At 44.7% G+C, this 24,264-nt stretch overlaps 2 protein-coding genes across 4 annotated transcripts in view; one reads left to right on the forward strand and one right to left on the reverse strand.

The window, feature by feature from the left end:
* The window catches only part of ints6 (integrator complex subunit 6), a 60,764-nt gene extending 52,191 nt beyond the window's left edge, over nucleotides 1-8,573 (reverse strand). The window contains exons 1-3 of the mRNA XM_065019597.1: nucleotides 6,386-8,573; nucleotides 6,165-6,242; nucleotides 5,224-5,373 (exon numbers count right to left, since the gene is read on the reverse strand). Coding sequence (XP_064875669.1) covers nucleotides 5,224-5,373; nucleotides 6,165-6,242; nucleotides 6,386-6,496 — 339 coding nt within the window. The 5' untranslated portion in view covers nucleotides 6,497-8,573. The remainder of the gene's footprint in view (nucleotides 1-5,223; nucleotides 5,374-6,164; nucleotides 6,243-6,385) is intronic.
* LOC115124813 (nucleoporin NUP35-like) lies at nucleotides 7,040-23,852 on the forward strand. 3 transcript variants are annotated; one of them, XM_029654299.2, is made up of 9 exons: nucleotides 7,040-7,101; nucleotides 10,836-10,991; nucleotides 11,757-11,884; nucleotides 13,587-13,644; nucleotides 13,749-13,890; nucleotides 14,168-14,237; nucleotides 14,370-14,498; nucleotides 14,645-14,800; nucleotides 22,915-23,852. In XM_029654299.2, exons 2-9 carry the CDS (start codon nucleotides 10,847-10,849, stop codon nucleotides 22,990-22,992), a joined length of 906 nt encoding a protein of 301 aa, XP_029510159.1. In that variant the 5' UTR covers nucleotides 7,040-7,101; nucleotides 10,836-10,846; the 3' UTR covers nucleotides 22,993-23,852. The 3 variants fall into 3 exon arrangements, with proteins under 3 accessions (XP_029510159.1, XP_029510157.1, XP_029510158.1); XM_029654297.2 differs by lacking the exon at nucleotides 7,040-7,101 and adding an exon at nucleotides 8,469-8,558; XM_029654298.2 differs by lacking the exon at nucleotides 7,040-7,101 and adding an exon at nucleotides 8,772-8,921.
* Nucleotides 23,853-24,264: the final 412 nt, after the last annotated feature.

A 24,264-nucleotide genomic window follows, 5' to 3' on the forward strand; every position in this document is an offset into this window, starting at 1 on the left:
GTTAGGAGGGTCAAGACACAGTCCATCATTATAGTGAACCTACAGGAGATGTGCGTTAGGAGGGTCAAGACACAGTCCATCATTATAGTGAACCTACAGGAGATGTGCGTTAGGAGGGTCAAGATACAGTCCATCATTATAGTGAACCTACAGGAGATGTGCGTTAGGAGGGTCAAGATACAGTCCATCATTATAGTGAACCTACAGGAGATGTGCGTTAGGAGGGTCAAGATACAGTCCATCATTATAGTGAACCTACAGGAGATGTGCGTTAGGAGGGTCAAGACACAGTCCATCATTATAGTGAACCTACAGGAGATGTGCGTTAGGAGGGTCAAAACACAGTCCATCATTATAGTGACCCTACAGGAGATGTGTGTTAGGAGGGTCAAGACACAGTCCATCATTATAGTGAACCTACAGGAGATGTGTGTTAGGAGGGTCAAGGGAAAGAACGAAGAAAACAGGGAGCGACAACAACATCTAACAGGGGATGGTTTGATAGGGGTGGGTGGGGGTTAATGAGCGTCAGGGGAGGAGAAAGAGTAACAGTATGAATAGACAGTCTGTAGGGACAGTGCAGCGGAGACAGCACCAACACTTGACAAAAACAAAGACTCATCTGTGTGTGTCTATACTCTCCAGTCAAACCTGCACATTATATATATAAACCACTCTACCTTGCACACTCGTAACACTGAGTTTGCACATTAAGTTGATGCACTTAGAAAAACCCTCTTCTTCCTCATAGCAAACTGCATAGGCCTATAGCCTTCAGCATATGTCCTGTATCATCCTGCTGGCTCCAGAGACCAGTGGGGGGGGACATCCTAGCAGTTCTATCCTCCTCTTAGTGTACACTAAGGTAAACACTAGCCTGAGGACAACACAGCCAACATGGCTATGATGCCCTATGGTCAAGATGGTCTCTACCAAGCCATAACAACAACTCACTGCTATCCTGATACACACTCTCTCTCTCTCCCCTCTCTCAAAAGGAGCTAGATATGTTCAGGAATTTAGTCTCCTCTTGAGGTTTACAGTAATTTCCCCACTGGTGACTGTTCCTAATCAAAATGGACAAAGATCTTTTTCCCTTCCAAATGTTCATCGTGACACCAGAGTGTGTTTTTGTTGTTGTTGTTTGTGCCGAGTAATAAATCGCGACTTCCATAAAACGGGAGTAAAAGGAAACGTACCACCATTTACAGACCGACTATGGTATCCATGACAACCTGGAGTTCCCTTTCAGAACGGTACTAATGACATCCTATTCAACACCCACTTAGCATGCTAATGTTTCTCAAAATGAACTCCTAGCCAGAGAAAACCCCTGCGGGGGGGACGACGACGTCGGCTTATATCGATTATAAACATTAGAAAACACAAAAACATTAAAAACAGAACGAAGCTACAATATTTACTCAGATCCTCATTTGAGTCGCTAAGTTTCATTATTGCTTCACACAACATAGAAACGGTTATCGACGTGCCACGTCAGTGTGACTGATCTGATCCACTGGCCTGACAAGAGTCAGGTGTGGGTGGTATAGTGTATCCCGTGGATCCGTTGGTCTAGGATCAGTAGGCTGGGAGTGAGTCTGTGGCACGTTGCCAGGTCTGTTAAATTCAGATGGACGGGTAATTAGATCTCTATTAGCCGGGTTGCCATGTTGTGCGGTCCATCAAACCAGTCAGTCAAATCAGCCCTATGGGCTCTGGTCAAAAGGTAGGGCACTATATAGTGCATAGGTCACCATTTAGGATACATCGTTAACTACTAGTGACTAACTGGCATTTCACCCGGCTGTATTATAGGGCATTATGAGACATTACATTAAAAACCTCACTGGCTAAAGAGCTTAAAAAAATTAAAATAAAAGACTTCAAGCTGTAGACATGTAGGTAAACTAGCAGATATGTTATTCTCCCTGCAGCAGGGCTCTCCAACCCTGCTGCCGGAGAGCTACTGTCCTGTAGGTTTTGGCTCCAACCCTGTTCCCGGAGAGCTACTGTCCTGTAGGTTTTGGCTCCAACCCTGTTCCCGGAGAGCTACTGTCCTGTAGGTTTTGGCTCCAACCCTGTTCCCGGAGAGCTACTGTCCTGTAGGTTTTGGCTCCAACCCTGTTCCCGGAGAGCTACTGTCCTGTAGGTTTTGGCTCCAACCCTGCTCCTGGAGAGCTACTGTCCTGTAGGTTTAGGTTTTTGCTCCAAACCTACAGGTAGCAGGTAGAGCCTAGTGGTTAGAGCGGTGGGCCAGGAACCGATAGGTTGCTCGATCGAATCCCCGAGCTGACAAGGTAAACATTTGTCGTTCTGCCCCTGAACAAGGCAGTTAACCCACTGTTCCTAGGCCGTCATTATAAATAAGAATTTGTTCTTAACTGACTTACCTAGTTAAATTAAAAAAATATTTTAAAAAATAGAACACCCGATTCCAAAACTTTGCTGGTAGATAAGCTGTGTCAGGTAATTCTGTTTGTGGGAAGGTAGTAATTACTAGTTGTGAAGGCGTGACTACCAGTTGGATGCGTTGAACTGGTTGAGAAATGCCAGTTGACTATTGGCCAACAAGTTGCGTCAACCAGAAACTAAAAGTACAACTATCATGCTTGTGAACAAATGAGTTATTTTTTATTTTATTTTTAGGAATAATATTGTTGTTACATTCAACTGCGGAAAATACTGTTACGCAGGTCATTTCCTTAGGTGACATTGGCCGTGGTAGGACATCATTGTAAATCAGAATTTGTTCTTAGGAGGTCAGCGTGTGGGAGAAGTAGGAGCTCAGGGATGATAAGAGGAGTTATCCACTAGTAATTACAATGTTTATTCCCCCCCTAGTTGTATGTGTTAAATAACACCTTCCCAAATGGTTATGAACACAGCATAAGTTGTATGTGTTAAATAACACCTTCCCAAATGGTTATGAACACAGCATAAGTTACAATTGAGATTGGAGCAACAAAAAAACTACTGGGTAGCTCTCCAGGAAAAAGGGTTGGATCCCAGGAAGAAAAAAAAAGGGGTCCTGTCATAGTGTTCTTCCTCCAGGCAAAAAAACCAACAACATTGAGGTCTTTGTTACAGCAGCCCATGTGCTCAGACCAGATACAAGGGGATGCATCTCGATAGTCTAGAACGGACATCCTCTCCTCTACCTCATTTGAATTGACAGGATAGGTGAAAGCAATGGATCCCAGCCGGGGACGATGCTTTCACCAGCTCTACTATGAGGGAAAGGAGATGCGAATGAGAACCAACGTCTGATGATTCTAACAAAAGGCATGGTGAGAGGACGGAGACGAAGCAGGGTGTGGCCAGACGAGACCTAAGGTGTGGCTGTGAGGCAATTCTCAAATGGAATCCTACCTCAACTGACCAAGAGGAAAGACTGGATCGCCAAAATAAGATTGTACTCATGTGTTTGTGTGTGCATGATGTGTGTGGATGATTGTGTGCATGCTGTACCTACATGTGCCTTTCTGCTGGGGTGACAGAGGCCTTTGAACATAGAGAGAGAGAGGGACAGAGACAGAGACAGCGAGACAGAGACAGCGAGAGAGAGACAGAGACAGCGAGAGAGAGACAGAGACAGCGAGACAGAGACAGCGAGACAGAGACAGCGAGACAGAGAAAGCGAGAGAGAGACAGAGAGAGCGAGAGAGAGACAGAGACAGCGAGACAGAGAGACAGAGAAAGCGAGAGAGACAGACATCTACATGCATTATGTATGTAGTAAGTATGCATTACCCTTGAAGGTACGGGCGGACATCTTTCCTGTCTCAGGAGACGCTGGTTAAACATTTATGCATTAAATCAGCCTCCTGACAACTTACCTCAATACCATTATCTCTTAACTAGCAACTTACCTCAATACCATTATCTCTTAACTAGCAACTTACCTCAATACCATTATCTCTTAACTAGCAACTTACCTCAATACCATTATCTCTTAACTAGCAACTTACCTCAATACCATTATCTCTTAACTAGCAACTTACCTCAATACCATTATCTCTTAACTAGCAACTTACCTCAATACCATTATCTCTTAACTAGCAACTTACCTCAATACCATTATCTCTTAACTAGCAACTTACCTCAATACCATTATCTCTTAACTAGCAAATAATGATCCTGACCCGGTGTACACTATAGTATTGTAATAATAGGGATATTATGATTATTTTTAAATGTACCCGTTTGTTCCCATAGATACAGTATGATGCAATAGTCAACATTGCGCTACATTGGAATGAACGTGAAAGCAGAGACTTGACCACTGTTTACTATGCATATAGCAGGTAGACAGCCAGAGGAAACCAGAGGAGGAAACCAATAGAGTCCCAGCCAGTGGGTGGACATTCCCATCTCCATCACTAACAAGGTTTATCAGAGGGAGGAACAAAAAGACGAGTGGCTAACATAGCAGAAACCAATCCTTAGAGGCTAGATCAGGAGAGGCCTATCGGACTATCCCCTGAGCACTGATACTAGTCTAAGGCCAGGATATACGCCGTCTCCTTTGTCCGTATACTGCACCTGATGTATTGATGGACTGTAGATCCATCAAATTCAAATCTGGACTTCAAAGCAAGTTCCACTGCTTTTTCTCTCTCCCATTCTAATCAGGGACTGATGTAAACCTGGGATACCGTGTGTGTGTAATTAATCATCAGGTAGAGCAGAAAACCAGCATTAGTCCAGACCTCATAGGGTCAAATTTGAACGTTCTAGATTCTCTCTCCTCCACCTTCATGTTTCAGTTTAGAGAGAACCCAGTTCTAAATAACATACTAACGTTAAAACTATTGCCTATCCATTTCTCTTCTATACAAATAGGAGAGATAAAGGAAGTTCATTGTGAAGTGTTGCTCTGGATGAAATGCCTTACCATTGGGTACAGGAGAAAACCAGCAGTCACGTCAAAAATGTCTTTAAAAAAATAAAATAAAGTCAAAACCAGTACATGAATACTAGCTAAAAAAAAAAACATAAAAAAAAAAAATGTTGTTGGAACTCCTACCACACTGTTGGCTCATGTCATTACTTGTCACTCAAGGAGAGTGTGTGGGGACAATGTGCAGGAGTATGATGCTTGTAAGACTGTGAGATTGGCAGGGTAGGGACAAAAGATGGGGTCCCTAGAGGGAGGGGGGAGGGGGGGCGAGAAAAAAAAAGTTGACCAAATTCTCTCCTCTATCTCAGAGTACAACATACCTGTCCATAGTTGTCTATCCCAGACACTAATCTATTGAGATTGAGCAAATCAAAAGCGGTCCTCAAAGACTGGCCAATAGTTGTGAGTCCTGCTGCTTGAAGGTTCCTCAGCTCTGTCATGAATGTGGCATGGCTCTCTTTCCATCCAGCCTTTTGAAAATAGGGTAAGAGGTATACAAGTCGTCAACAACATACACAGAACAAAGTGGGCCATATATATATATATATTTGGTCTGACAACATTGATGATTTCTAAGATCAGGTGAATTAATGAAACTTTTTACAGTGTAATTAACTTGATAAACAATGTATGTAAATTTACTTTTTTTTCTTTACTTGCCTTAAGAAATATTGTTAACAAATAGACTGCTTATTCTATGCTATTGTATCAACTGAACCACAAAAAAAAAATCCTGAGAAAAAAAAAAGTGTAAACTAAATAACGTTGTAAAGTTGTGACAGTTGTTCAAAAGTGGTATAAGTTAACAACCCTGACACCACCCTCCCCACTATCTAGTCCTATAGCCTTAAAAAAAAAAAAATCACCCAGAGTTCCATGCTGCCAGAGATCTATATAAACGACGAGATGGTCGTGTCTGTCCCCTCACAAATCAAAGTTGTTGTCCCAAAAATGCGGGAAAGGGTAGGTGACAAATTTAAGTCCAAAATAAACGCCATAGAAACGCATTGGGTTCATTTTGGACAGATTTTGGTGAGAGTGAAACCTCTCGCTTCGCCTCTTACCCTCTCTGACGCTGCTCCGTGCTCAACATTGAAACAAAATGTCGGCCATGTTTTAAAAAGAGGGGGTTATGAACGCTCCGTCTGAAGATTTTTTTCTCACACAATTGATATGGTGATCGAAATGTGAAAAGACAAAAAAAAAATCTGTCTAGTTTGCGTAATGTAAAGTAGGACATGACCGAAAATAAAAACTCTACCTTGATTCCGAGGGGAACGTCCTCAAAATTTATCAACATATACCGGTCCCCTCGGCTCGCCGGATCTCTGCCTCTAAGCTGTGGAAAGAATAAACGAAAAAACGGTTATCGAGCGATTATTATTTGTTGTCAGGGTTAGTTAGTAACTTTAACACAAAGATGGTCAAAACGGCGATCCCGCGTGGGGGTCTTCCAGGGCTGTTGTCTCGTTGTTACAGTACCTTCATGAAAGTCTCAACAGCGCCTTTTGCAATGTCCAGATAGGTAGTGCCCAGATGGGTGCGCTGGTTCATTGACGCGGACGTGTCTATCAGAAAAAGTAACACGGGCATTGTGTTGGTGATGACACGTTCTGCATGGACTTGGTGTCAGTGCAACCGGTCAAAACTGAAAAAAAAAATCTTTTGTTCTCCTCCTGCCGCCTTAGCTAGCTAGCTTGCTAACTAACTGCCTCACACATCTTTACAAAAGTGTCAGAATAGTGAGTGTAAATGCCCTTCAATAACCTGAACTAAATCTAAAAATCCTATGGGCAGGCTATTAACTTAAAGAGGGATTTTTGATGATTCTTTATGTTATTATTATTATTTTCTTGTAAATATGACTAAATTTCATAGAAACCAAGTTTCCTATTACATCTCTTCCCTGTTTCTCCCTACACTGAGAGCTCTGTGTCTTGCCCACTGCTTTTAAAGTCAGCTCCACACTTGACACCGCCTCCCAAGCGATCTTTGAGCGTCACGTGATAACGCATTCGGTCACTGATAGGCTGTTTGAAGTTGAAAATTACCATATCCAAATAAGGTAATGGCAATAAGAGCCGTCTGCGCATGCGTGACAAGAAAGGAATGCAAAGAAAAAGCAAGTCGGGAAGCGCATGCGGATCTCACTGAGAAGCATATTACAACATATATATATTACGGTACTCAAAATAAATGTAATTGAGGTTTGGCACCGTCTTTTTTATTCTAAGATTTTAACATTGGTTGTAGCGTTGGTTTTTTGAAGCAAAAGGGGGTGGAGGATGTATTTATTCAAGGAGAACAATGTCGAGTTCGACGGCCGAGAGACGAAGAAAAATATCCTCGCATTATCGAATAATTTTATTTCTACCATGTGCATTTGCGTTAGTTCTCAATTTGTATACCTTTCAAAAACATTTCGACTAGAGAACACTGAACATAGGCTTTATTTAGAGTATTATGCACTGCAGTGTACAGGCCCACACTACACTAGGCCTACAGTACACACAAAAGAAAAGGCATGTTCATGATGGCATCTGGCAGCATTGATAACTGTCTGATTTAGAACTAATCAATACAAGTAATCTGCGTGTTGTTCTCAATAGTATTAGCTATAGTCACGGTTATTCTCCCGATTACAAGGAAGGCTACACAGCAACCGACAAAACACAGATATAAACAAATATACGCCTAATATATGTAGGCCTGAAGCGCATCAAGCAAAGAATTCCTCGATTAAAGCCGTAGCCCTACTTTATGGTTTGTTTGAGTCACAATAAGGTCTGCAGTTATTCTCGTTCACTAGACATGAATCACATGATTTACCTTATTTGTAATTGTCAGAATTATGACTGTACTTCAACATACAAAGCAGACCAAAGATAATATTTTTTTTGCCAGAGGGACTGATGGATCCAAGGCACAGCACAGTGCACATTTATGCTGTTGATGGCATATGTACTGCTATTCATGTAGACCTGCCTATAAATATTACAGTATCAGACTCCTTTTAAAGATGTCCCAACTTGGGTTAAGAGTATACCGGCATGCCAGTCAAGTAGTCAGCTGACGGCAGTCACTAGAGTCAGGGGAGAGTGCCAGAGAAGACTGGCCTATTTAAACTGTATGGAGTTACTATCAAACGTCCTGATGGTAATCATTTACATGCCAAACCATGCTATGGCAATGCTCAATAGCGTAACAGAGAGGCAAAAGCCTGCGTTCGATGTAAACTCTATAGTCCTACGGTACAGGTGATCCCCTCCTTCACATAAAGGTATACATGTGTTTGATTATCATAATTTGCTAACGCTGTGTTGGGTGTTATGCAATGAACTGCAGCGGATGTAGCCTAATTGATGCAGAAATGTTGTATTAAAGCCAATAAATTCAGCATGTTCTGCAGAACTGCGTGTACATACGTAAGAATGCTGAATATCACATAACTGGTAATTTCCTTAGTGTGTGCTCATTTCTATACATTTTGCATTTACAGTATCTATCATTCAATGTCGTGAACGTGTGTGGTAAATCACAACAAACTTGCTTATTTATGATAACTTCCGCAATAATTTTGCAACTTCCGACAGCCTCGCCATTTTTCTTTTCTTCCCCGTGTTGATTTAGATGCGCTACGTTTTTCCTCTTTGCAGTAAGATATAACTTTACAGTTTTTTTCCCCAATAATGTCTAGCTTCTAACTAATACATAAATGTTGTTTTCACTGGCTTCAATGAAACATTCCATCATCACATTTGCCTGAACACAGAACCATTACGCAGCCCAGCGTGCTAGCTGCGTGAATACCGGTGCCGAAATAACGCGAGATTTCCGACAATTTGAAAATTTAAGCTGCGTGTCCGGTGGTGTGTTTAAAGATACATATCCGTTTTGTTGCTTCATTCGCGTGAATTTGTTATTCTATATATATATATATTATTTTAAATATATATTATTATATAATTTGGTTCCAAGGTTTGGTACAATCGGTGGTCCCCTAGGATGGATTTCCAAGGTGGGTAGCTTAACCCTTTTTTCCTCTTGTCTAGCTAGGTAACTAAACAAGAGACCGTACTGCTAGTGCTAGCTAACAAATAAACTAGCTAACGTTAGCTAGCTAAGCCAACACATGAGTTGGCTTCTTTAGACAGTTGTATGTAATGTTAGTGGCTTGCTAGGAAACTAGACTATAAAACTAAATTGACCCGTGTTTATTTTTTTAAACTACGTTTTGAGGTTCTTACAAGCTACTAAAGTAACATTCAGAGAATGTCAACAAAATACATCCCTAGTGGGCACAGTTGGCTTGCCAACCAACAAACTATAGTAGCTAGTTACTGTAGTTATCAAACTATGGTAATACGTTGGAATGTGTATAGGGGCTCCCGAGTGGTGCAGCGGTCTAAGGCACTGCATCTCAGTGCTAGAGGCGTAACTACAGACCCTGGTTCGATTCCAGGCTGTATCACAACCGAACGTGTTTGGGAGTCCCATAGGGCGGCGCATAATTGGCCCAACGTCGTCTGAGTTTGGCCCGTGTAGGCCGTTATTGTAAATAATAATTTGTTCTTAAACAACTTGCCTGATTAAATAAATATTATAGCTAATGTTAGTTACCTAGTTACTAGCCAACTAACTTAGGTAAGTTAATTGGCTAACAATGTGGAAGAGGCAATAGACTAACTTTAGTTAGCTAATAACAAAGATCCAAAGCTAGGTACCATTATGCTAACAACTATACTGAACAAAAATCTAAATGCAATATGTTTAATGAGCTGAAATAATAGATCCCAAAAATTGTGGCATATCAAGAAGCTGATTAAACAGCAGGTGTTTTACACACGTGCATCTTGTGGGGACAATAAAACCACTCTAAAATGTTTTTATTATTTTTTTTTATTTTTTTTTTACAATATAATGCCACAGATGTCTCAAGTTTTGAGGGAGCGTACAATTGGCATAATGACTGCAGGAATGTCCACCAGAGCTGTTGCCAGATCATTTAATATGAATTTTTCTACCATAAGCCACCTCTTCACCTGCGGGATCGTCTGAGACTAGACAACTGATGAAACTGGGTTTGCAGAACTGAAGAATTGATGCACCTGTTCCAGATGCGTAGGAGTCAAAATCAGAATACTGACCGATGGAGAGCCGCACACTGTCATTAATCCAAAACAGAGGCTTGAAAGATCATGGTACCCCAAAAAAATAATAATCAGAGTGCATGAATGAAAAACACGGTTTCACCTTTAATTTATGCACTTTGTTGCATAGTTTTTTTCGGGGGGCACCATAATGTGCCAGACATTTCACCCATTATCCACATTTGGTATGCTCTGGATAGATGTGTATGACCGCATGTTCCAGTTCCCACTGATAACTTCGCACCGACATTGAAGAGGAGCGGGACAACATTCCACAGGCCACAATCAACAGCCTGATCAACTCCGTCCCTGTCCTCGCCCCGAACCAGGGACCCTCTGCACACATCAACCAGTCACTCACGAAGCATTGTTACCCATCGCTCCACAGAAGCCGCGGCCCTTGCAGAGCAAGGGGAACAACTACTTTTAGTACTCAGAGCGAGTGACGTCACCGACTGAAACACTATTAGCTACCACCGCTAACTAACTAGCCATTTCACATCTGCCACACAGGAGATGTTACGCTGCATGAGGAAAATTATGGTCTCACCAGATACTGACTGGTTTTCTGATCCACGCCCCTACTTCTTTTTTTTTTTTTTTTAAGGTATCTGACCAACAGATGCATATCTGTCATATAAGCCATAGATTTTAGGGCCTAATGAATTTAAAATGGACTGATTTCCTTATATGAACTCAATTGTTGCGTTTTTATATTTTAATTGAGTGTAGTTAACGTAATAGCTTTGCTAACTAATGTTACCTGCCATGTGTCCCCCTAGGCACAGAACCAATGACTCTGGGTTCCCCAACATCGCATAAACCCGGCCTGGGTGCCCAGTTCCTTCCTGGTTTTTTGATGGGGGATCTGCCAGCACCTGTCACACCCCAGCCTCGGTCATTTGGGGTCATGGAAATGAGGTCACCATTTCAAGCAGGTGAGGGAGAGTTTGCTTTCGGGGGGGTCATTTTGTAATTTACTAGTTAAAACAAATAGCTAGCTAGCTGACTTTCCAATCTGTCATATGTCATTATCTGTCATCCCATTCATAGACAAATTAGGCTAGCTAACTCCTCCAGCTTGATCGGCCTAACTTGCTTTAAAACACCTTATTTGTTTCTATCAGATCTGTTACTTTCACTTTGTGTCGTGTTCTGACAAATCAAGTCAAATTTATTTATAAAGCCCTTCGTACATCAGCTGATCTCTCAAAGTGCTGTACAGAAACCCAGCCTAAAACCCCAAACAGCAAGCAATGCAGGTGTAAAAGCATGGTGGCTAGGAAAAACTCCCTAGAAAGGCCAAAACCTAGGAAGAAACCTAGAGAGGAACCAGGCTATGTGGGGTGGCCAGTCCTCTTCTGGCTGTGCCGGGTAGAGATTATAACAGAACATGGCCAAGATGTTCAAATGTTCATAAATTACAAGCATGGTCAAATAATAATAATCACAGGCAGAACAGTTGAAACTGGAGCAGCAGCACAGTCAGGTGGACTGGGGACAGCAAGGAGTCATCATGTCAGGTAGTCCTGGGGCACGGTCCTAGGGCTCAGGTCCTCCGAGAGAGAGAAAGAAAGAGAGAATTAGAGAGAGCATATGTGTAACAACGCTTTACACTCACAGACAGTGTTCTAAGGCAGTCGGTCTTCTCTGCGCTATTTCCGATTGATCCCTGACTGTTTCTCTAACCCTCGCTCTGTTAGGTGGCTCTCCCCCCCAACCTGTAGTTCCTACACCTAAAGACAAGAGTGGGGCCCCTCCAGTCAGGAGTATCTATGATGATCTCTCCAGTCCTGCCATCGGGATGTCCCCTATGGGTGCACATAAACAGGTACGTTTTAACACAGTAGGTTCCATCCCTCTCCTTATGTGTAACAACACTTTACACTCACAGACAGACAGTGTTCTAATAGCCTGGTCACTGGTCTGGACACTACACTCACAGACAGTGTTCTAATAGCCTGGTCAGTGTTCTAATAGCCTGGTAAGTGTTCTAATAGCCTGGTCACTGGTCTGGACACTTTACACTCACAGAGCAGTGTTCTAATAGCCTGGTCACTGGTCTGGACACTTTACATTCACAGACAGTGTTCTAATAGCCTGGTCAGTGTTCTAATAGCCTGGTAAGTGTTCTAATAGCCTGGTCAGTGTTCTAATAGCCTGGTCACTGGTCTGGACACTTTACACTCACAGAGCAGTGTTCTAATAGCCTGGTCACTGGTCTGGACACTTTACACTCACAGACAGTGTTCTAATAGCCTGGTCAGTGTTCTAATAGCCTGGTAAGTGTTCTAATAGCCTGGTCACTGGTCTGGACACTTTACACTCACAGACAGTGTTCTAATAGCCTGGTAAGTGTTCTAATAGCCTGGTCAGTGTTCTAATAGCCTGGTAAGTGTTCTAATAGCCTGGTAAGTGTTCTAATAGCCTGGTAAGTGTTCTAATAGCCTGGTAAGTGTTCTAATAGCCTGGTCAGTGTTCTAATAGCCTGGTCACTGGTCTGGACACTTTACACTCACAGACAGTGTTCTAATAGCCTGGTCAGTGTTCTAATAGCCTGGTCAGTGTTCTAATAGCCTGGTAAGTGTTCTAATAGCCTGGTCACTGGTCTGGACACTTTACACTCACAGAGCAGTGTTCTAATAGCCTGGTCACTGGTCTGGACACTTTACATTCACAGACAGTGTTCTAATAGCCTGGTCAGTGTTCTAATAGCCTGGTCAGTGTTCTAATAGCCTGGTAAGTGTTCTAATAGCCTGGTAAGTGTTCTAATAGCCTGGTATGTTCTAATAGCCTGGTCAGTGTTCTAATAGCCTGGTCACTGGTCTGGACACTTTACACTCAGACAGTGTTCTAATAGCCTGGTTACTAGTCTGTACACTTTACACTCACAGACAGTGTTCTAATAGCCTGGTCACTGGTCTGGACACTTTACACTCACAGACAGTGTTCTAATAGCCTGCTCACTGGTCTGGACACTTTACACACAGACAGTGTTCTAATAGCCTGGTCACTGGTCTGGACACTTTACACACAGACAGTGTTCTAATAGCCTGGTCACTGGCCTGGACACTTTACACTCACAGACAGTGTTCTAATAGCCTGGACACTTTACACTCACAGACAGTGTTCTAATAGCCTGGCTGACCACTGGTTTGGCCAGTGAGCAGGAATGCTGTGGGCCCACTGGCCAGGTAACGCTGCTTTTGGCTTTGAAGCGATTGAGATCTCTCGTTGTTTGGATTTGAAAAGCAAGGGTTTGGTGCGCAGGTGTTGTTGGTGTTTGAGCGAGAGCGACAGCACAAAGAACAATGTAAAAGCACAGCTCCTTTCGTTATGGATGCATCATGCAGATCACATCAGAGCCCCCAGACTCTTTAGTCACTCTGGGGTCTGTTGCTGTAGCCAGGAAGTGTTCTAACCAAACGCTAGTGATTCTACACCTGCTATATTAGCATCTCACCGGAAGCTTTTGATTTTGAGTTAAGACGACATGTAATAATGTAATAATTTTAGATGTTATCTTCTCTTAGCCCTTCTCAATGATGCAAACCCCACTGTCTGGTTATATGGCTGTCACACCAGGAACAGGTGAGCGAGAATGAATAAAAAATAAAAACATTCTAACTTATTTTTACCAATTTTTTTTTACTAGGAGAGTGATTTCTCAGGTGTGTCCTAATTTTCTCTGACAGCGTCCAGTCTATTTAGTCCTGCTAGTACCAGTCAGCAGGCCAAGTCAACAATGTCTCCAGCCCAAGTAGACCCTTTCTTCACTCAGGGAGACGCACTGTCTTCTGAAGACCATCTAGATGATACTTGGATCACTGTATTTGGGTATGTTCCTGGTATTGCACCCCCCCTTCCTAATATCTAACTTTTAACTGTTGAAATGATTGGGTACATTCTTTTATAGATCACCTGGTTAACCAGGTGGACAGAGTTTTCACTGTAGGACCAATCAAATCATCTCCGTTCACTTTTATGCGAGACCATAAACAGATGCACCGAGTGTGTTTTGATCTGTGGCCCACAATGCAGCACCCATAGAATGGGATTATCGAGGTGAAAAATAAACCGCTTCCTGAATGACTAATGCTTTTCATTAAAACAGGTTCCCTCCGGCCTCCGCGTCTTATATTCTGTTGCAGTTCGCCCAGTATGGAAACATAACGAAACACGTGGTAACGATATTTGCATCCTTTTGAAAACAATGTTCAAGTGTGTTATTTTTTGTTGTTGTGTTCGCTTATATTTGTGTCTGCGCGCGCATGTGTTCTGTCCTGTCACACCGTTCTGTTCTCTTGTTCTACTAGATGTCCAACACTGGTAACTGGATGCACTTTCAATATCAGTCGAAACTACAAGCAAGAAAAGCTCTTAGTAAAGACGGGAAGATTTTTGGCGAGGCCATAATGATTGGTGTTAAACCATGCATCGATAAGGTAAATCACTCTGGGTACATTTTAAATTAGGAAAACTTTCATTTTGTGATAATTGGAATTTACCCTGTAAGAATAATTCAACTGAAAAGTCAACATTTAAATAAAGACTTTTTTTTTTTTTTGTCTCGGGTCTCTCTCTCTCTCAGAATGTGATGGAGAGCTCAGACCGAGGCTCTACCTCCTCTGGCTCAGTGTTTACTCCTCCAGTCAGAAATGGAACCCCCAGCCACCATGTCACTACACCTCGCTCCTCTATGAGGCCCCTCAGTGCAGCCTATAAGGCCTGCAGCAGTGACTACCAGGTAGGATCAGGGAGTTTAACCATTCAATACTTAATTGCCAAACCAATAGAAGTTTGTTTGGCACATGAAAAAAGACGAGGACCATGGCACTCTTCATATAATTTAATGTTTTTTTTTATTGTCAAGGTATGTTCAAAGGAACTGTTTTGGCAGCATTGCTTTACTGGTAATATACACTATACAAGCGTCACTGACCTAACCACGCCAGCCTCGCGCGGTGCCAGCCCCGCCCCGCCCTCGCGCGGTGCCAGCCCCGCCCTCGCGCGGTGCCAGCCTCGCCCTCGCGCGGTGCCAGCCCCGCCCTCGCGCGGTGCCAGCCCCGCCCTCGCGCGGTGCCAGCCCCGCCCTCGCGCGGTGCCAGCCCCGCCCTCGCGTGGTGCCAGCCCCGCCCTCGCGCGGTGCATGTATTTATATTTATTTCACCTTTATTTAACCAGGTAGGCTAGGTGAGAACAAGTTCTCATTTGCAACCGCGACCTGGCCAAGATAAAGCAAAGCAATTCAACAACAACAACAGAGTTACACATGGAATAAACAATCATACAATCAATAATACAGTAGGAAAATCTATATACAGCATGTGCAAATGAGGTAGGATTAGAGAGGTAAAGGCAATAAATAGTCCATGGTGGCAAAGTAATTACAATATAGCAATTAAACACTGGAATGGTAGGTAGTGCTAGCATTGCCCTCATGTGGTTCTAGCCTCACAAGCTAGGAAGTGCTAGCCTTGCCCTCATGTGGTGCTAGCCTCACAAGCTAGGTAGTGCTAGCCTTGCCCTCATGTGGTGCTAGCCTCACAAGCTAGGTAGTGCTAGCCTTGCCCTCATGTGGTGCTAGCCTCACAAGCTAGGTAGTGCTAGCCTTGCCCTCATGTGGTGCTAGCCTCACAAGCTAGGTAGTGCTAGCCTTACCCTCATGTGGTGCTAGCCTCACAAGCTAGGTAGTGCTAGCCTTGCCCTCATGTGGTGCTAGCCTCGCAACCTAGGTAGTGCTAGCCTTGCCCTCATGTGGTGCTAGCCTCACAAGCTAGGTAGTGCTAGCCTTACCCTCATGTGGTGCTAGCCTCACAAGCTAAGTAGTGCTAGCCTTGCCCTCATGTGGTGCTAGCCTCACAAGCTAGGTAGTGCTAGCCTTACCCTCATGTGGTGCTAGCCTCACAAGCTAAGTAGTGCTAGCCTTGCCCTCATGTGGTGCTAGCCTCACAAGCTAGGTAGTGCTAGCCTTGCCCTCATGTGGTGCTAGCCTCGCAAGCTAGGTAGTGCTAGCCTTGCCCTCATGTGGTGCTAGCCTCACAAGCTAGGTAGTGCTAGCCTTGCCCTCATGTGGTGCTAGCCTCGCAAGCTAGGTAGTGCTAGCCTTGCCCTCATGTGGTGCTAGCCTCACAAGCTAAGCTAGGTAGTGCTAGCCTTGCCCTCATGTGGTGCTAGCCTCCTCATGCTAAGCTAGCCCTCATGTGGTGCTAGCCTCAAGTAGTGCTAGCCTTGCCCTCATGTGGTGCTAGCCTCGCAAGCTAGGTAGTGCTAGCCTTGCCCTCATGTGGTGCTAGCCTCGCAAGCTAGGTAGTGCTAGCCTTGCCCTCATGTGGTGCTAGCCTCGCAAGCTAGGTAGTGCTAGCCTTGCCCTCATGTGGTGCTAGGTAGTGCTAGCCTTGCCCTCATGTGGTGCTAGCCTCACAAGCTAGGTAGTGCTAGCCTTGCCCTCATGTGGTGCTAGCCTCACAAGCTAGGTAGTGCTAGCCTTGCCCTCATGTGGTGCTAGCCTCGCAAGCTAGGTAGTTCTACATATCAAGCAGCTATTGTCGGGCCAATCCAGTAGGGGTTGGAATATTTTTTATATATCACTGGTATTGACACAGGAAGGCTGCTGGTCTCTGATCCCATGTATAAGACACAATCTCCTGCCGTTGTAGCCTTGAGCAAGGCACTTAACACCCCACAAAGTAAAACACTGCACTGATAGGCTGCTGTGCAAAACACATGTGGCCCGTCAACCCTCCACCTGGAGAGTTACTGGGTGTGCAGGCTTTTGGTCCAACCCTGCTTAAACACACCGGAGTCCGCTTATCAAGGTCCTGTTGAGAAGTTGCTTTTTACATTGTGGGTTGTGAGAGCAGGGCTGGAATAAAAGCCTGTTCACCCAGTATCTCTCCTGGAGGATGGTTGACCTCCCCGCTCACCCAGTATCTCTCCTAGAGGATGGTTGACCTCCCCGCTCACCCAGTATCTCTCCTGGAGGATGGTTGACCTCACCCAGTAGCTCTCCTAGAGGATGGTTGGCCTCCCCGCTCACCCAGTAGCTCTCCTAGAGGATGGTTGATCTCCCCGCTCACCCAGTAGCTCTCCTGGAGGATGGTTGATCTCCCCGCTCACCCAGTAGCTCTCCTGGAGGATGGTTGGCCTCCCCGCTCTCCTAGAGGATGACTGACCTCCCCGCTCACCCAGTATCTCTCCTGGAGGATGGTTGATCTCCCCGCTCACCCAGTAGCTCTCCTAGAGGATGGTTGACCTCCCCGCTCACCCAGTATCTCTCCTAGAGGATGGTTGGCCTCCCTGCTCTCGTAGAGGATGGTTGACCTCCTCGCTCACCCAGTATCTCTCCTGGAGGATGGTTGACCTCACCCAGTATCTCTCCTGGAGGATGGTTGACCTCCCCGCTCACCCAGTATCTCTCCTGGAGGATGGTTGATCTCCCGCTCCCCAGTAACTCTCCTGGAGGATGGTTGGCCTCCCCGCTCACCCAGTAACTCTCCTGGAGGATGGTTGACCTCCCCGCTCACCCAGTAACTCTCCTGGAGGATGGTTGGCCTCCCCGCTCACCCAGTAACTCTCCTGGAGGATGGTTGGCCTCCCCGCTCACCCAGTAACTCTCCTGGAGGATGGTTGGCCTCCCCGCTCACCCAGTCACTCTCCTGGAGGATGGTTGGCCTCCCCGCTCACCCAGTAACTCTCCTGGAGGATGGTTGGCCTCCCCGCTCACCCAGTAACTCTCCTGGAGGATGGTTGGTCTCCCCGCTCACCCAGTAACTCTCCTGGAGGATGGTTGGCCTCCCCGCTCACCCAGTAACTCTCCTGGAGGATGGTTGGCCTCCCCGCTCACCCAGTAACTCTCCTGGAGGATGGTTGGCCTCCCCGCTCCCCCAGTATCTCTCCTGGAGGATGGTTGGCCTCCCCGCTCCCCCAGTATCTCTCCTGGAGGATGGTTGACCTCCCCGTTCACCCAGTGTCTCTCCTGGAAGATGGTTATCCACCCTGCAACACTACAATTACAACCAAATGCTTCTGTCATTTTTATAAAATAATTATCTCGTTCAATTGAATCTTTTTAATCAAATTGCTAAGGTGGGTGAGTTAGCGACCTAAGATGTTGATCTATTTGTAAGGTTAAAATATTCAGTTTTCAGGGGAGTTCTTGACAGCATAGGAGTTACTTGTCAATTAGGCTATTCTCTGAATCTATTTGAACTGTCAGAATTACATTGTCAGTATTGAATAGAGAAGATTCCTAGCCAGATTTGAGTTCTTCAGACTATTTTACAACCGGAGTATGCGGCATTGGGTTTCAACTGTGCTCGCTTATCAACTGCGTGCCCGCCATTTGCGGTTATACACAAGTGCCGGTGGAAAGTGGGGCGGCAGGCAGCCTAGTGGTTAGAGTGTAGGGGAGGCAGGTAGCCTAGTGGTTAGAGTGTAGGGGCGGCAGGTAGCCTAGTGGTTAGAGTGGAGGGGGACCTCACCCAGTATCCTCCTGGAGGATGGTTGGGCGGCAGGTAACCTAGTGGTTAGTGTAGGGATGGGCCTAGTGGTTAGAGTGTCCTGGAGGATGGCGGCCTCCCCGTTACCCAGTGTCTCTCGGCAGGCGGCCTAGTGGTTAGAGTGTAGGGGCGGCAGGCGGCCTGGAGTGGTTGAGCGTCACCCAGTAACGGCCTGGAGTGGTTGAGCGTCAGGGCCAGTAACTCTCCTGGTTGCTGGATTGTATCCCCTGGCTGACAAGGTAAAAAAAACTAAATGTTGTTTTGCCACCGAACAAGGCAGTTAACCCCTTGTTCCCCTTAACTGACTTGCCTTGTTCAATAAATATTAAATAAATAAAGTATATTAGGACACGAGTGCCATTTAATACATGCTAATAGTTAAACTAGTTAAATAAATAAAACATGAGTCGACTGACAACATCTTTTTTAATACATGCTGATAGTTAACTAGCGTGGTTAGAGTGTAGGGACCCGTAGGTAGCCTAGTGGTTAGAGTGTAGGGAGGCAGGTAGCCTAGTGGTTAGAGTGTCCCGAGGCAGGTAACCTCCTGGTTAGAGTGTGGGACCTCCCGTAGCCTAGTGGTTAGAGTGGAGGAGGTAGGTAGTCTAGTGGTTAGAGTGTGGAGGAGGTAGGTAGTCTACCCAGTTAGAGTGTCCTGGAGGATGGTAGCCTAGTGGTAGAGTCTCCTGGAGGATGGTAGCCTAGTGGTTAGAGTGTCTCCTGGAGGCAGGTAGTCTCCCCGTTAGAGTGTCTCCTGGAGGCAGGTAGTCTAGTGGTTAGAGGTAGAGGCGGTAGGTAGTCTAGTGGTTAGAGTGTATGGGGCCTCCCGGTAGGGGTAACCTAGTGGTTAGAGTGTCCTGGTAGTCTATGGTTAGGTGTCCCGGCAGGTAGTCTCCTGGTTAGATGGTTGGCCTCCCGTCTAGTGGTTAGAGTCTCCTGGGGAGGAGGTAGTCTGGTGGTTAGAGTGTAGAGGCAGGTAGTCTCTGGTTGGAGGATGGTTGAGGCGGTAGGTAGTCTAGTGGTTAGAGTGTTGGGCGGCCCCAGCCTCTCCTGGAGTGGTTAGAGTGTAGGGGGCAGGTAGCCTAGTGGTTAGAGTGTGGGGGCCTCAGGTAGCCTAGTGGTTAGAGTGTGGGAGGCAGGTAGCCTCCCGTGGTTAGAGTGTAGGGGAGGTAGGGTAGCCTAGTGGTTAGAGTGTCCTGGAGGAGGCAGGTAGCCTAGTGGTTAGAGTGTGAGGGGCAGGTAGCCTAGTGGTTAGAGTGTAGGGAGGCAGGTAGCCTAGTGGTTAGATGTAGGGAGGCAGGTAGCCTAGTGGTTAGAGTGTAGGGGAGGCAGGTAGCCTAGTGGTTAGAGTGTTGAGGCAGGTAGCCTAGTGGTTAGAGTGTAGGGAGGCAGGTAGCCTGTGCTTCTGTCATGTATAAAATAATTATCTGGTTTGAAGTGTTTTTAATCAAATTGCCTAAGTGGTTAGAGTGTAGGGAGGCAAGATGTTGCCTTTGTGGTTAAAATATGTCAGGGGGAGTTCTTGACCTAGTGGTTAGAGTGTCAAGGTATCTAGTGGTTATTTGAACTGTCAGAATTACATTGTCAGTATTGAATGGTTAGAGTGTAGGGATTTTACAGGTAACCTAGTGGTTAGAGTGTTCAACTGTGGTTAGATGTAGGGACTGCGTGCCTATGGTTAGAGTGTAGGGGGGCAGGTAGCCTAGTGGTTAGAGTGTAGGGGGCAGGCAGCCTAGTGGTTAGAGTGTAGGGGAGGCAGGTAGTCTAGTGGTTAGAGTGTAGGGGGGGCAGGTAGCCTAGTGGATAACCAATTCAAAACAGTGTAGTTTGGCTGGTTATCTGTTTCCTCTATATCATTATTTTACCTGCTGCGTAATGTCTGTCGGCCCACTGACACACACACGGGTGATGCACACCATTACTGTTCCAGGATTTTCATTGCTGTCCAAAAGTGAGCTATAACTGGGCCAATAACTCACTAACTAGCAATGAATGTCAACAAATGTGCACATTTTGTGTTTGTTATGGATCCCTGGCAGTAGCAGACTCTTCCTGGGGTCTGTCAAAAAAACATTTACAATACATTCATAACAGATTTCACAACACTGTGTGCCCTCGGGCCTCTACTCTACTACCACACATCTATAACACAAAATCCAAGTGTGCGTATGTTACAGTCCCCGCTGTTCCATAAGGTGTACAGTCCCCGCTGTTCCATAAGGTGTACAGTCCCCGCTGTTCCATAAGGTGTACAGTCCCCGCTGTTCCATAAGGTGTACAGTCCCCGCTGTTCCATAAGGTGTATTGTTATCTTTATTTTAAATCTAATTTTACTGCTGCATCAGTTACCTGATGTGGAATAGAGTTCCATGTAGTCATGGCTCTATGTAGGAATGTGGAATAGAGTTCCATGTAGTCATGGCTCTATGTAGGACTGTGGAATAGAGATCCATGTAGTCATGGCTCTATGTAGGACTGTGGAATAGAGATCCATGTAGTCATGGCTCTATGTAGGACTGTGGAATAGAGATCCATGTAGTCATGGCTCTATGTAGGACTGTGGAATAGAGTTCCATGTAGTCATGGCTCTATGTAGGACTGTGGAATAGAGTTCCATGTAGTCATGGCTCTATGTAGGACTGTGGAATAGAGTTCCATGTAGTCATGGCTCTATGTAGGACTGTGGAATAGAGTTCCATGTAGTCATGGCTCTATGTAGGACTGTGTGCCTCCAACAGTCTGTTCTGGACTTGGGGACTGTGAAGAGACCTCTGGTGGCATGTCTTATGGGGTATGCATGGGTGTCCGAACTGTGTTCCAGTAGTTTAGACAGACAGCTCTGTGCGTTCAACATCTCTCACAAATACTAGTAGTGATGTAAGTCGCTCTGGATAAGAGCGTCTGCTAAATGACTTAAATGTAAATGTGATGAAGTCAATCTCACCTCCACTTGGAGACAGGAGAGATTGACATGCATATTATTGTTAGCTCTCTGTGTACATCTAAGGGCCAGCCGTGCTGCCTTGTTCTGAGACAATTGCAATTTTCCTCAGTCCCTCTTAGTGTCACCTGACCACATGACTGAACAGTAGTCCAGGTGTAGTCAAGGTGTGACAAAACTAGGGCCTGTAGGACCTGCCTTATTGATGGTGCTGTTAAGAAGGTAGAAACTAGGGCCTGTAGGACCTGCCTTGTTGATAGTGCTGTTAAGAAGGTAGAAACTAGGGCCTGTAGGACCTGCCTTGTTGATAGTGTTGGTAAGAAGGTAGAGCAGTGCTTTATTATGGACATACTTCTCCCCATCTTAGCAACTACTGCGTCAATATGTTTTGCCCATGACAGTTTACAATCTTTAATTCTAGCAGTTTAGTCTTTCAATCGTATCCAGAGGCTTTGATTGCCCAATTATTATTATTTTTTTTACTTGTCCATTCTGACAACTTAAATCTATTCTTGTCCGACTTAATTTTTACTTTCCCCTGGGAAAGAGGACACGTGTTAACGTTGAGCTATGGTGAGCTTCAATTGGTCACTCGCAGAGGCTGTTATAGCAGCAATGTTCCAACATCTAGTGGAAAGCCTTCCCAGAAGAGTGGAGGCTGTTATAGCAGCAATGTTCCAACATCTAGTGGAAAGCCTTCCCAGAAGAGTGGAGGCTGTTATAGCAGCAATGTTCCAACATCTAGTGGAAACCCTTCCCAGAAGAGTGGAGGCTGCAGCAATGTTCCAACATCTATAGCAGCAATGTTCCAATGTTCCATCTAGTGGAAAGCATTCCCAGAAGAGTGGAGGCTGTTATAGCAGCAATGTTCCAACATCTAGTGGAAAGCATTCCCAGAAGAGTGGAGGCTGTTATAGCAGCAATGTTCCAACATCTAGTGGAAATACTTCCCAGAAGAGTGGAGGCTGTTATAGCAGCAATGTTCCAACATCTAGTGGAAAGCCTTCCCAGAAGAGTGGAAGCTGTTATAGCAGCAACTCCATATTAATGCCCATGATTTGGGAATGTGATGTTCGTCGAGCAGGTGTCCACATATTTTTGGTCATGTAGTACCATAGAGGACTTACAGTAGATGGACTGTAGAGGACTACAGCCAGCACTATGTCCACTAGAGGGCAGCGACGGGACAGCTCAGGATACAAATGTATAGAAACCTCAATCAGTACAGTAGTCGTACATTGTTTTCAATCGTGTAGTTTGTAACGTGGTGAAGGAAATATGTGACTGCATGGATCGATTACCCTTTAAAAAAAAATTAACAATACATTTCGGTCTTAAAAATGTGATATGAAGTAACGCTTTGTGTTTCTAGGGACTGTTTTTGTAATTCACCGACCATGTTACGCGTTTTGATTTCAGGTGGTAGCTGACAGACAGACTCCAAGGAAAGATGACAGTTTGGTTTCCAAAGCGATGGAGTACATGTTTGGCTGGTGAGATGGTCTCCTCCAATGGCTGAACGCTTCCTATTTAGAACTCAAGACGGAATGACCAATCGCAGCCTTCTGTCATTACGGAGTCAGTTGCCTGTATCCCTAATAGCACTCTATTCGCTACGTACTGCATTACGTTTTACCAGGGCCCTAGGGATTAGGGTGCTATTTGGGATACATCCAGTGTGTAACTGATATACTTAAACCCTGTGACTTCTATGCACTTTATGTGGTGGACGGGATTTTAAATCAACCAGATATTTTATGTTAGCTTTGAAGTGTTTTTATTTTATTTTTGTGCCAAAGTCACGTTGCTAAATTGACCAGCAACACAGACCTAAACAAAGTAAATATTTTTTTATTGGTCTGATTTTGAAATGAAATTAATCACACATAATGAATACTTGTGTTTGTACCAAATGGCACCCTATTCCCTATGCAGTGCACTGCTTTTGACAAGGGCCCATAGTGGTCTGGTCAAAATTAGTGTACTTTTTTAAATGATTTTTTTTTAGGTTTATATGGTTCCATTTGGGGGATATTTTACAGTACAGTATCTGAAGTAAAGAGCTGCTTTGCCTATTAGAGGTCAAGGTTGTACGTCAGCGTCTTACACCATGATGTTGAAATGGGAGCGAGATTGTCTGGTTCTCTTTTTGTGTGGTTCTGCTGAGTGGTTCACTAGAGAATGTTAATTATGAAAGGCTCATACTTTTCAGAATTTTTATTACACTTTATTTTTTTTGTTTTTTTTGTTTAAGTCTGGTTTTATTTTGTCTAGCTATTTACAATGAGCTGTTGACTTTTTTCTACTGTATCTCAGCTGACACTTACTGTTTTTAAATAAATGGTGCATCCATTTGATCATCTCTTCGTCCTTCCTTCTATTCCTCCATCTTCCTCCCTCCTCCTTCCCCTCTTCTCTTCCTATTGTCCCTCCCTCCTTCTTCCTCCCTATTCTCTTCCCCATCCAGCCGGAGTTTTCATAGTCCTGAATGATGACTGTTTTTACTTTGTCATTTTAGTTTTACCTTGAAGACTTCTGACTTTGTTTTGTTTACCGTCTGACTGTTCTCCCAGGTTTGCGTGTCGGTCTGTAAACGCTCATGTCATGTTCTAGTTCGTATTCCAGTCGGACCAGTTTAAAGAAAAGATTGCTTCATATTGTAGACACCAGCTGGTGGCTATTGCTCATTTCCTTCCAACCCACTAGGTTCCTTAGACTTCATCTGAACTACAAATTCACAGCAACTGAAGTTATTACAACACCTTCTTT

The sequence above is a fragment of the Oncorhynchus nerka genome, linkage group LG1 (genome assembly GCF_034236695.1).
Source record: "Oncorhynchus nerka isolate Pitt River linkage group LG1, Oner_Uvic_2.0, whole genome shotgun sequence".
NCBI classification, from domain to species: domain Eukaryota; kingdom Metazoa; phylum Chordata; class Actinopteri; order Salmoniformes; family Salmonidae; genus Oncorhynchus; species Oncorhynchus nerka.